The sequence below is a fragment of the Cygnus atratus genome, chromosome 4, assembly GCF_013377495.2.
Source record: "Cygnus atratus isolate AKBS03 ecotype Queensland, Australia chromosome 4, CAtr_DNAZoo_HiC_assembly, whole genome shotgun sequence".
Taxonomy (NCBI): domain Eukaryota; kingdom Metazoa; phylum Chordata; class Aves; order Anseriformes; family Anatidae; genus Cygnus; species Cygnus atratus.
Window position 1 is genome coordinate 44,355,676 of NC_066365.1, and position 13,200 is coordinate 44,368,875.

The window sequence follows — 13,200 nt, forward strand, 5'->3', positions numbered from 1 at the left end:
ATTAGTTAATGTGAGATCTAACATGCTTTTCTTTGTTTCTCTGAACTTCCCTTTGAATGTTCAGTTTTCAGCACGTAGAAAATTTAGATTGACTAAGTTGATAGTCACATGACACTTAGCATTGTCAGTTTATCTTACCCTAAGATACTTGTAATTCTGTGGATGCCTAGATATATGAACATGATCTACAAAAAGAAATGAGCAATATGTGAAATTCTGATGGAAGTCAGAAGTAAATCTGCTGAATTCAGGAGGATATTAAAAAAGTGGCCATAGATAGCTTTAGATAGCTCTGGTATTTTAAGTGTGCTCTCTACGTCAATTAAAATCTAAGTGCTAAAAAGGATTATTGAGTAACATTTCTGTAGTCAACAAGTTCACTATGAGTAGTATAAATCTGTGTTCACTGTAGCAAATTAATCAAAAAAGTAAAGGATGAGGTTTCCTCGGTATGGGTTCAGTTTTAACTTGCTCCTGTCACCTTGGAAAGAGTTATCAGAACTGTTCTTAACTCTCATTTATTTGATCTTGAGCTATATTTTATTTGGAAATAAACTGTATAGATGGTGTTTTTTCTTGTCTCTGCTGATGAACTCAAGAGTGATAGTTCCAGATTGAAATTTAGAAGGTTACTTGGAGATGCTCATACCGAAGTCATTCATGTTTTTACCTTGCAATCAGTTTTACCAGATTTACACAACCACATGTGCTAATGCTAAGTTAATATACATAACATATTTATATTGTTTTAAAGGGAGATACAGTCAACTACAGCAGCAGTTAGCAGTTCAAAAATTCTGCATTTTAGTATTTCCATCTGCTGTGGTTGAAGGATACTCTGTGCACGTTCTATCAATCTGTTAAAGGTGGCATCGAATGGCCTTGAGAATTGGTCTTGCTCTGATTTCTTTCTAATGCAAAGCACTATTTACACAGAATCCAAGATAGTCATTTATGATTCATGTAGATGAAGGCAGAGAAGGTGTGCACTGGAGAGAAGGCACTCTTTCCACAGTTGTTAAAATGTTGAATTTCTCTTTTTAATTTCATAAAGTGAAAATCATCAGAGATGCGTATGTCCACATTAGTGTACCAGTTTTATAGTGAACCACCTTCCGGAATGGCAAGTCTCATTGAGGTTCTCCTTGGCCATTCTTTCCTTTCTTTGTGAAGAGGCAGAAAGGTTATAAATCCTGATCTACATATTTCTATTTATACCTGGTATACTTAAAAATTTAATACTAAATCACTTCAGTATCAGCTACATCCTGTCTTTCTCGCTCTTCCTGCTCCCTTTCTCATTTATATCATCAATAAAAGAAAACACATGTAATCCTTTGGCTTTGCTGCCACCATAACCATGGTCTGGCAGATGCTTTTTGAACAGAGGGTAGATTTATAGTACTGGCAGTTGCTAACTCCTCTGAAGTCAAACTTCATATGATCTTCCCAATGACCTCCTCTTTTGTTGACAGTTAGCAGGTTTTTCCCTTTGCTTGAGGTTTTAAATTTGTCCAACTTTCTTCTAATCTCATAATTGTCCCCATTGTCCTTATGTGGTGGCATTTTCATTCCTTTGGGCTTGTTGCTATATTTAACTATTTTTTTTCTGTGTAGATGTAGAGCAAAGTGCTTATGCTAAGCCAGCATCATTTTTTCCACGTTACAAATGCTGCCTTTTCCAAGCATTACAGTATTGTGCATTGGAAATTTGGTGCGAGGTAAAGAAGGGGTGGTGGGTGGGTGGAGAGAGCGAAAAGAAGTACAGAACGTTTTATTTTGAATAAGCCAGTCTATGAGAATGATGTCGTCTTTGAAACCAGTAAAATGTTCTCTGGAGAGAAACTTAAGGCCAAGTTTTTCTCTGGACAGCACTGGTTTTTTGTTTTTGTTTTGTTTCAGTTTTTAACTGAAATGGACACAAACGGGAATGAAGGGCAGCTTAATGAAGAGGGGGGCTGATGCAAATCAGAATTGTGTCTGCTGGTGTCAGTGGAATATACAGATGTAAGCGATCTAAAATTAGATCAAAGACTGCTTTGGATATGTTTCATGCACTGCATATGTGAATTTGAATGTAAATGTCAAGGGAATAGTTAGATAAGCCCTTTTTTGCAGTAGAGAATAATACAAATCATACTAATAGATGAATATAACCTCAGGGAAGATATTCCAGCCCAGGTTTGTGACTTTAGCTTCCCAGAGTTCATAATGGCTTTCTTTCCAGAAAGGAACCTAAGCGTTCCTGAAGTTTGTTTAACTCTGAAATGAGTAAGATAATCATAATCAAGTTAACTCTTCATTTACCTTTAGAACAACATGATAAAAAGGAAGCAAGTATACCTGGTCCTGTCTGCAATAGTGGATGTTTTCATAGGTGTTTAAAGATGTATATGTCATATACTTTACATTTTCTGTGGAACAACCTAAACAGAGAAAGGCTGCTTTCAGAGAACTTGCAGAAAATGTGGTTTATGTTGACCACAATGCAAAACCAATTAAGGGTGTGTTGCAGAAACGTGCTTTTCATATGATTTGTCCATACATTTCCTTAAAAATTATGGGCCTGCTCCATGAAGTCTTTTGTCAGTCCAGCAAAATTTCCCAAGACAAAGTTTGTGTAGATGATCTTTTTTCTTTCTTCTCCTTTCTTCAAGATCAGCTCAGTTCTTTTTAAAGTAATTTATTATGTTTTAGTCTATAATGAAGAGTTATGGAAATTACAAAATTAAGATAATGATGAAAAAACACAAAGAGGATTAGCATGTGAGGAGAGTCTTAGGAAGAAAAGTTTATTAGTGGCCTCTGTTGACTTTTTTGATGATACTCAGCTGGGCATCATGTAATCAGGTTGTGTCAGCAGATATATTTGTCTTCCATCATGCTGAAATGTACTTTACATGATATATCTAAAATTGAAATTGCTAAAGAAGTACTTTTCCCTGTGTGCACAGTTTATGATGTGGTTTTGGTGAGCTAGAGGATTCCAGCCACAGCAAGTTGAGTCATTTCAGTGATAGTGCCTTTTCTAGGAAACTTCACGGGAGGGCACTTTATCACGACTTGCAACAGGAAGAGCTGAGATCACTGTGAAGAGCTGCCCTAAAGAGAGAGCTTGGGACATACTCAGAACAGCACTGATTGATAGTCTGTTATAGTACTGTACAGTTGATGCTGAGTACCTGGCAAGATGAAGCAATGTATGGAGACTGATTGTCCCCTCCATACTCAGAATAGGAATTCAATAACAAGAGAATTTCTTCTCTTTGTAGGTTCAAAATCTAACCTGAGTAACTCCTTCCCACTTACCCTTGGAAAGCACAGTATCTCCCAAAAGACTCTATAAGATTAATGCCTATTATTTGTTAATTCATATAGTTAGCATTTTTATTGCCTATTGATTTTTTAGTCTTTGTTTTCAATTTAACCTAGTAAAAATTTCTTAGTGTTTACTTTGTAGTCTAAAACACCCATCTTTAGAATATAAGCAATATATAATTAGGGAGCACAGAAAAAAAGTATTAGGAAAGTGAAAGTAGTGTAATTGTTTGACTGAAAAAAGGTGCCTCTGGAGCTTCAAAATCTTTAGTGAGACAATGTGTAGTATCATAATGGTAAAGTTTACATTTAATTAATTGATTTAAGTGTTGTTTCCCATGCAGTTCTTATGTAACTTTAGTGGAATAAAGGAGGAATTACGCCTTATATGTAGGTTTCTATTATTAAGGAAGAACTTTGAAGAAGAAAATCTTTATATAAGTGGTATTTTGTACATAATTCTAATTATTTATATGAGGTCAGTGAGCTTGTAACTTCTATAACGTCATGTGTTACAGTAGCTGCTAACCAATAGTTCTAATAAAAATACAGATGGCTTAGTTGCCATCTGCACTTCTTTTGAGATTCTGCAATGAATATGTGATTAACCTTCTGTCACCACTTTTCAAAATATTTTTTTATTCTCCACAACAAGCTTTTCTTTTACCCCCACTCCCTCCCCTCCCCTCTTCTCGTGTTTGGAAACCTGGTAACAAACATGAGGTTTTTATAGACATCTTACTTGTCTTTATGCTTTAAGCTTTTGTGGAGGATGAAGGAAAATACATTGGAATTTTATGTTTTTGTACCTTTCACGTTATGAAAAACAGACTTCCAAAATGGCTGGGTTTGAAAGACTGGAACAGATAATTAATTCATAAGTGGGTGTTGAAGTGGAAACTGTCAGGCCACAGCTTTCCCAGCTTTCACTTAATCATTTGAAAGTCGTTTTGTGTTGTTTTCACTGACTGTAATCCCGTAGAGAGAATATAAAACTTGCACCATCCAGCATGGAATTCCACTCCTTTAATGACTTGGGCTCTGTGTTGACTCACTTTCACTCACTTTCACTCGCTGTTGTCATTTCATACAGGAAAAGCCGTACCAATGTTCTGAGTGTAACAAGGCTTTCAGTCAAAAGCGAGGCCTAGATGAGCACATGAGAACCCACACCGGAGAGAAGCCGTTTCAGTGTGATGTGAGTTGACCCATCCCTTTGTCTTCTTGACTTAAATGCAGGAACAAGACTTAATTTCAATGAGAAATGGCCTCGTACACGTTGGCTGTGGCATAAAGTTACACCTTTGGTTGCCTAGCTAATGAGACCATTCAGGCAATTTTATGTACCCTCTGCAGTTGCCAAGAGTATTGTGTACGCTTCTATTTTACGGTTTTGGATCCCGTAAGAGTTATTTTCACCATTCTTAATGCAATTTGGATGTTGCAAGTTACAAATTGATGCTATTTGGTTCCCCTTTAATTGTATGACAGGTTAATAGTTGGAGATTAGCTTATACAGGAAAAGTTATTAAATTCATTACATGGAATCTGGATACTTTTGATGTTGCTCAACAGCACAAATATGAATTCAGAATTTCTGGGTTTTGTCTAATGAAATCTGATGTGATATTTTCAACATCTGTTCATATGTTTTTGTTACAATGAAGAAATCCTGAATGCTGTGTATGCTTGCAATGCTGAAATGCAGAATATCGTATTACAGTTCATAGATCACCGTCAAGTACCTTTTGATCGGTATGCCCCATCCTGTATGTAGTGTATCTTACAGCTTTTAGAGAGGGTATATGGGGAGGTGGAATGCACAGAAATCATTGTGAAAGAATCTCATTCAGAATTATCAAATTACAGGACTGTAGTATTTGCTCAAGGATTTAGCGAGGGCACTAGCACAGGGCATAGAATATTATAGGTGCTTCATTTTGTGATTCTAGCTCTTACTGAATTAGTCACAAGGGAACCACCAGTTTTCAGTTATATGGTAGGTGGCTCAGTCTAAAGAGTTGTAAATTTGTTCACAAATTTCTGAAATGAAATATAAAATTAGAATAACCACTTGTCATGAAAGTCACAAGGTTCTATTTATTGATCTGGCTTTCAATGAAGTACTCTGGCAACATTTCATTGAGAATAAAATTCACTTAATGAAAAATTTCAGAGACAATAGTAGCAGTTTTGCTAATGTCTGCAAGATGGGAGATTTGTTATATTCTTTTGGGATAATCTCATCCTGGCTATAGATAGTACCTTGAGGATTTCTGTAATTACAAATAATTGTCAGTGACATTTTCAGCTTTCAGATTGCTGTAATGTTTATCAACTGTTGGTTAGCTTGCAGTGTAAAAGCAACTTTTCCCACATGGAGGATCCAAGACTGTTCTTGGATTCACAGTATACTTTTTGAGACCAGTCAGAGGGTGCGTGTGTGTGTGCTATATTTTCTTCTTTTTCTTTCTTTAATATAGGAACTGCATGAAAATGCACTTTTCGTGTTCCAGCTAACTGGATAGAACTTTTGTTTTCCCAAATCACAGCGTATCTTGAAAAAGCTGTAATCTGTGCTTAGTCCTAGTCCTTCTCTGAGAATTTTTATGTACCTGCACTTATTGGAGATTTTTTTTATACTTTAAATTACTGTCATTTTTTGCTGAAATTACTCTTCAGCACTAACCTTTGGGCAGTTACATAACAGAGAGATTGCTGACTTTTCAGGGCTCTCGCATACACAGCAGATGCCTTTACTATTTATACAATATTAAGTTGCCCAAAACTCTACAGTGCTCTTCTGCTTAATGCATACTTGGAGAACATTGGAAAAAGGTTTTTTTTCTTCAATAGTTACTCCTATTTCATCTGGACTCTAATTCTGATGATGCTAGGGACATAGTAAATATCACACAGAGCAGACTGTTCCTCCAGAGCTGTCTTGCACAATTCTACAGAAGCTACAGGAAAACCAGCAGTGGACAGTTTCAAAAAAAAAAATAAATAAATTACCAATGGGAGACATTTATTCCTGGCTCCCTAGCACTAAAGATTGCTCTTTACACTAAAATATTCTTCTTAACAAGACTTTTTTATCTTGCTAAATATAGTTGTTCACATTATTTTATTTATCATGACTTGAGTGGTAATTTATGGCAACAAGTACTACAAATTCTTAACTGTGTAGAGAGATTCTGGGGAGAGAGAGCATGTCAGGTTACTGCAATGGAATTTCAATGACTGTCTCGTTGGTTCTTTAATTAACAGAAAGGTTTAATAGCTATTCCATGCATTATTTTTTGTACACCTACCATGTCCCTTCTTAGTCAACTGCTCTGAGGCAGATGGGTTAATTCTGTCCAAGTTCTTTGCATGACAACTTCCCATGTCTATAATTGTATTTGGTAGTATTTTCTGGATTTCCCCCCTTATTTCCATTGCAAATTTTAAGGGGTAAAGGCATAATACTGGCGTATCCTTACTCATTAAAGTAATGCAAAAGTCTGTAAGTCTAATGCTCACACCTACTCAGAATCCCTCGAAGGTGAAAAACAGGCTGTTTTATTCAGTGATTAGCATATTCCTATATGTAATCATATATGTAGCCACATGGAAAAACAAAAGTCTTTGAGAGAACTGAGCTTTTTTTGGTATTGTTTCCCACCTGGCATTAGCAGCAGTCATAGGAAGTATTCAGCTCTTTCTTTTAAATAATGTATCGATATCTGCTGTCAGAATTTTATGTGTTTAGTACTAGTACCATTAACATTTACAAACAGGAACTGCCTTCAGTGCCAAAGAACTGAAGAAAGAAAAGCTTTGGCTATTGAAAAAATACATATATTTAATGGGCTCAAGAATAGGCTTCACTTGACACCCCACCTCTCCCCACCCAATAAAAACTATTACATACCAGTTTGTTTTAGAGTACATTTTTGCTTTAAATAGAAATTTCTTCCAGAGTGAGAAATAACTCATACCTTATCTTCCTCTCTCACCTCCCTCCCCTCTCTCAGGCATATGTAACAGACATTACAAAACAGAATTATGATACATGTAAAAGTAATCCATATAGCCTGCTCAATGAAAGTGCTACACTTTATTTCTGTGGCCATTTCTTATATTATCAGTCATCAAAAGCATTTTTAGAGCTTACGTTTAATGAATCAAAGCCCTCACATCCCACCGATAGTAGTGGTAATTTAATATTCCCATTTTAATGTGAAACTTCTAGTATATTTTGCATAGGAAAATGAAATAACTGAAATGTGGAAATATAAAATGTGTATTTCCTAGTATGTTTGATTTCTGTCCTCTGAAAACCAGCCTGGTTTTTAGTGGAAGGCTGGTTGAACTTCAGTTGCCTCAGAGACAAGAGATTATTCTTCGGGGGCAGAAGGGTCAGGTACTGCCTATCCTGGTTTATTTCCAGTACAGTATTTCCCAGCACTCTGCCTTTAGTTGACCCTACACTTACTTTCAAATGTCAATCATCCCCCCTGCTCAGTTAAAACTGATCATTTTGACCAGATTGATTAGAGTTCCAGTGCAAATAAGCAGGAATGGCTGTAAATCTATAAAATGTTGGTCTTGCTTGTAAAACTGAAATGCAAAGCAAACTCCGAAAAACAAGATTGCAAGAGTACAGCACAAGGACTGGCTCCATCCTCTTGACACCCTCCCCTCAGATATTTATACACATTGATGAGGTCAAAAATCTCTAAAGCTGATTGGCCTAATGCATCAGAAAAAGTTTTAGGCAATGTTTGCCCTGTTCCTCAGTCCCTTTTGCTATTGAAAACAGCTGGAGGAAGGTTAATATTAGTCTGACTGGCTCCTAGATTGATTCTTTTTGTTTTACAGTCTTATGTTGTGACATTTCCATCCTATTCAATGTTTAAATTCTCTTTCTGCTATGGAGTGTTTCTGTAAGCAGCCTGTCCTCTCTTTTTATTAAAAATAATATGCAGTCATTGATGTAAATTTTAAATTTATTGTAAGTTATCTAAGTGGAAGCTGGATTTGACATCTTGAATTCTATTTGTAATAGTAATCACATAGCTTTTTATAATTTTGAGGAGTGTATAAGATGCACGGAACACATACAACTTATATGTGTGTATATCCATGATTGACTTCCTGACTTCCAGGAAATGTATGTTTACAAATACATGACACTTTTAACATGTTTAAACTTGTGGGCAAGTGTGATGATAATGGTCAGGTATATGAGTTCACTTTGTGTATTTGTAGAAGAGAAATAGAAAATGGTGCTTGACAAAAGCAGTATTAAGACCCAGCCAGTGAATGCTGCAAGTAACATTCACCATCACGTAACAAAAGAGTGACTGTTGCTTGGGGCTGAAAGAGGTAATTATATGTTTAGGGAAAAAACTTAGAGAGTTACAGTAGCTGTACAAAAGTTCTCAGTGTTACATCATGTCATAAATTCAAAATGTTCCATTGCAACAGCACATACAGTGTTCTTGTCTGGGGAAAAATTAGTTTGGGTACAAAACTTGCCTGTGGCTGTTGCCCTTTTTATGGTCATTGTGTGGTTTTGCCTTAGTTGGCATAAAATACATATGCTGCAGATCAAGACTATCAGTTTGTATAGTCAGTTGTTCTATTTGTCTGTCTTGCTTTTAAAAGGAGTTGGTAGTCGCCCAGCAATTTCACTACCGTTTTAATACCAATGTGATTTTAAAACTTCATTTTCCAGCAGAGAGGTTCTGCTGGATTCTCTCAAGTTTCCTCTGCATGGGAGACATATTTGTTTGGAATGAGTCTGAAATTCTAAGACTGCAAGCCTGTAGCTGTTCGTTTTTATCTAATTATACGGCTGCTATTTCATCTGTTGAATCGGGAGCATGTCTTTTTTTTAAAAAAAAAAAAAAACAAAAACAAACAACTTTTCTGGGAAATTCATGCCTACAATATGTACCTAGATGAAAGTTGAACGTAGCAGTATAACTACACAATTTCAAATGACTTGATGTCTTACATACAGATCTTAATGTCTTGCCTACAGATTCTTAACTTTTCATTCTAGCTTCTAACTGAACGTGTTCTTAACTTTTCATTTTGACTTCTGTACAGAAATTTGTTTAATAAATTATTTCTTTAGCATGACAGAGACCCTCATCCCTCTATCTGTGTATTCAAATGGCAGAGTGGACTGAACAGCTTGAAGTGCAGAGGAGGAAGGGAGGACACACACCAGTTATAGCAAAGGAATTGAACCTTCATTTAACAAAATAACATCTTTTTTTTCTTGGACAGGCAAGAAAAGACTGCAACCATCAGTTTTCCTCTATAACCATTTCTAACATTTGTTGAAGTCTTCAGAACCCCTTCTTTCTCACTCCTCCCTCCTCGTAACAGAGCAATTTAGAAATGATTTTTAGGAACCTGCAGATCTCATTCTGCAGGTCAGGAAGGAAGCCTTTCTTTTGAGGTTGAGTTGACAGAGGCTTGTGAGTTTTTTGTCATAATTTTAGTTGCATCCCAGATAGAATAATAGGTTTTTGAAAAAATGTTACTGGAACACCTCAGTGTTTTGAATATCAGGTCTTTTTTATTTCTTTTTCCTGTGTCTGTGGTACCACTGTTAACATACAACATTGAAAATACCAGACAGAGTAATAGTCTTTAAAATGTTCTATGAAGGAGTATTCTTCTGAAGACTAGCTCATTTATTGTTGCAGGTACATGTGGCTGTAGGTTCAGTGATGTAAATTACAGAGCATTATACATTCTTGTAAGTTTTAAGAACACTGTTGTCCTTGTCTTGTCTTCTCTGGCCTAGGTTTGTGATCTGTCCTTCAGCCTGAAGAAAATGCTGATCCGACATAAGCTGACTCACAACCCCAATCGACCGATGGCGGAATGCCAGCTTTGCCACAAGAAGTTTACAAGAAATGACTACCTCAAAGTGCACATGGAAAATGTTCATGGTGAAACTGACAGCTAATTATGGCATGTGTGAGAAGAATGGATCTCATGTTCCAAAGTGTTCCACTTGCACATGTACAAACTCCAGACCTCTCACCTGACTACTAAGCATAGTCAGGAGAAACAACTTTAATGTGTTCACATGCTGTTTTTCTCACTTTTTGTTTTTATCCTACTAGCTTACTAAAAAAGATACATTCATATGCAGTAAAACATAGTTTTGAAAATAAAAATTTGAAGATGCGAGAACTTTACGAAGATTTTATCCTAATTAAAAAGTAAAAGCTTTAAATAAACTTTACTTTCTAAGTTTCCAAGGTTGTAATTGAGATATTGGTGGCATTACCTGGAAATCCTGGACATCTGAAACTGAATCACTTTGTCTCCAGCTCTTACTTCTGTATGTAAGCCTCAACACTCCATTAAAAATCTTCAACTGGAAATCATGCAGAATTTGTCATTGTGATTGATTTCTGATTGTATCCAGGCATATTTTATTCAGATCTTAATGCTGCATTTTATTGTAACATGACTTTGTCTCATTTTCTTTATAGCTTTCTCGTTACTAGATGAAACTGATTAACTCGAATTGGTTCTTGAGATGCTGGAATGTATAGGTATAGAAACTGGAAATCTGTCAGCTTAGGTATTTCTGTGTGAGCATTCAGGAAAATTTACTACTTCTGGTTGCGTGAAACACAACAGAAGTAAAAAATTTGAGCAATTTAGTGTAACTACTATGTTTGTATTCATCATTGTGACTGGGAAGGCAAATGTTTCTGAAAGACATTCTGACAGACTGTCTTGAGCAGCTACAGTTGTCTAGTTATCATGTATTTGATTTCCCAGTGAACACCTGGTTGCCAGTCTTTCCTTTTGCAAAATCAGATGCGCTAGTTTTCTTCATCTTACTTAACATTTTCTTATTCTCAGTGGTCATTAACAGGATTAATACTGCTTTATACCTGAGTAACAATCAAATTCTTCCAGATATCAGATTGAATTGTTTACTATAGAAAAACTCTCAAAAAGAGCTTCCACAAGGCTGTCTTTGTAGCACAGCTAGATAACTAAGAAATTGTTATCTACAAGGACAGTAAAAGTGTAACTTCAGAAGGTGATTACGTGTGAAATTCCTGAGATATCAGCAGTTAATATTAAGGCTGTGTAATTAGTAAACTATTCATATTCATTTTGGACTAGCCAGTGCTTTATAAAATGAATTTGTATTGGGATATCTTGGTACTAGTTTTTATGGGAAAAGAGTTCAACCTTTCTGAACTGCACTGGGGACAACTGAAAGGAACAGCATAACCCTTTATTTCACTTCTCAAATCTGTGTATCACAATAAAGTTTCTACTCAGAAGAGCAGAAGCTTACAATAGAAAATGTTGCTTTATTTAGTCATTAACACTTCATTCATTCCCTGCTAATAGTTTTCATTCCATCCTTCTGCATGGACATCTCTATCTTCATGTTCAGTTTTGAGACCCAACACTGGGTCCCAATAGTAGTGTGTTCCAAACTCATAACTTTTCTACAGAAAATAAGCAGAACATGCTTTGTGTTTCAGAACCCAAATGAGACCCACAACTAATAGGGACAATTGTAAATACAGGATTTATTATGATGATGTAATTATTATGTTTTATTATGAGACTGTTCATATTCAACCTCCTTTCTTTCATTTTGGAAGTCTGTGACACCCCATGACATCTAACAGGTTTACAAGTGTCTTTTCCATTTACAAGGAAATTGTAAACTCAAGTTTACAGGTCCCTTTTCTTAGGGAAAACAGGTCACTTGTAGCAGTTATAATAAAATTGATCAGGAAACTGTCACTGTATTCAACAGGAGAAAAACCTTCAAAATTATGTCTTTCTATTTATTTCAGGAGTCCTTGGCTCAAGTTATATATGACCAGTTACGTTTTAATGAGCCACCAGCAAGGTTTCTGCAGGCAGAGGCATGATCTTGTGTTTCATGCAGTTGGAGGTAATATGATCTGAATTCACAGTGGTGAACTATATAATTGAGTTTACATGTAATGCAGACGTACCATTATACAATATATTTCTATTTGGCCGTACCTTTCTTAAACAAATAAACAACAACAACGAAAAGCACAACCCTTTTTCCTTTGAGTAAAAATTTCCATTGGTAGCTTCCACGTGGAAAAGATAGAGAACATTCCTTTCAGGTGATTTGGAGAAATGAGAAACTGAAACCTTGGTCTAAAGGAAATTCTTGCTTTTAGTGTGTGTGTGTGTTTGTATGTTTGTTTTGCTTTATTGTCCACAATGGCAAAATAACCACATTAGTTAAAATACTGACTTTTCCATGTTAAGTTGCACAATGCAGACTGACGTGAAGAGCTAGAGATATTTGTGAAATAACATGTAGTCACTGCAATTTTAGAAGGTTGTGATTTTTTTCCTGATACTGTATAATTTTCTGCAGATCACAACATTCAATTTGTTCTCTTTATTTTTCCATTGCAGTTAACTCTTCTTGGAGAGGAGTCCATCTCTAGTGTTAGGAACAGCGGGAAACTCATGTTCCTTTTGCTTTCCATGCTGATCAGATGTACAGCCAAAAGCTGATACAAATTGTTAATATAATATTATTAGCAAACACAAAGGATATTTATAATTATTTATAAATATTTTTGTCAGCATGATTTTCAAGGATTTGATAGATCCTTTGGTTTACACTAGCAAGGTCTAATTAAAAATCAGAAAAAGGAGGAAATAGGGTAAGTTAACAAAGGTGTACTAGGCATTTAATGTTTCTATGTTTGAACGTAATGACATAGTGCAGTCGAAGCATTTTGTATGTTCTGCAAGTAATTTTGTGATGTTATAAGAATATAAGTTTCTGGTGTGTGTTTTAAATTGCAATGTTTAATGTTCTGCATTTGGGTC

General features: G+C 35.7%; 1 protein-coding gene across 5 annotated transcripts in view; it reads left to right on the top strand.

Moving 5' to 3' along the window:
- PRDM5 (PR/SET domain 5) overlaps window positions 1-10,721 on the top strand; it is an 88,865-nt gene extending 78,144 nt beyond the window's left edge. For 3 of the 5 annotated variants that reach the window (XM_035551838.2, XM_035551842.2, XM_035551857.2), the window contains 2 exons: window positions 4,412-4,516; window positions 10,130-10,721. In XM_035551838.2, the coding sequence (XP_035407731.1) occupies window positions 4,412-4,516; window positions 10,130-10,294 (270 nt within the window). In that variant the 3' untranslated portion in view covers window positions 10,295-10,721. The remainder of the gene's footprint in view (window positions 1-4,411; window positions 4,517-10,129) is intronic. The other 2 variants (XM_035551851.2, XM_035551865.2) reach the window with 1 other exon arrangement.
- Window positions 10,722-13,200: the final 2,479 nt, after the last annotated feature.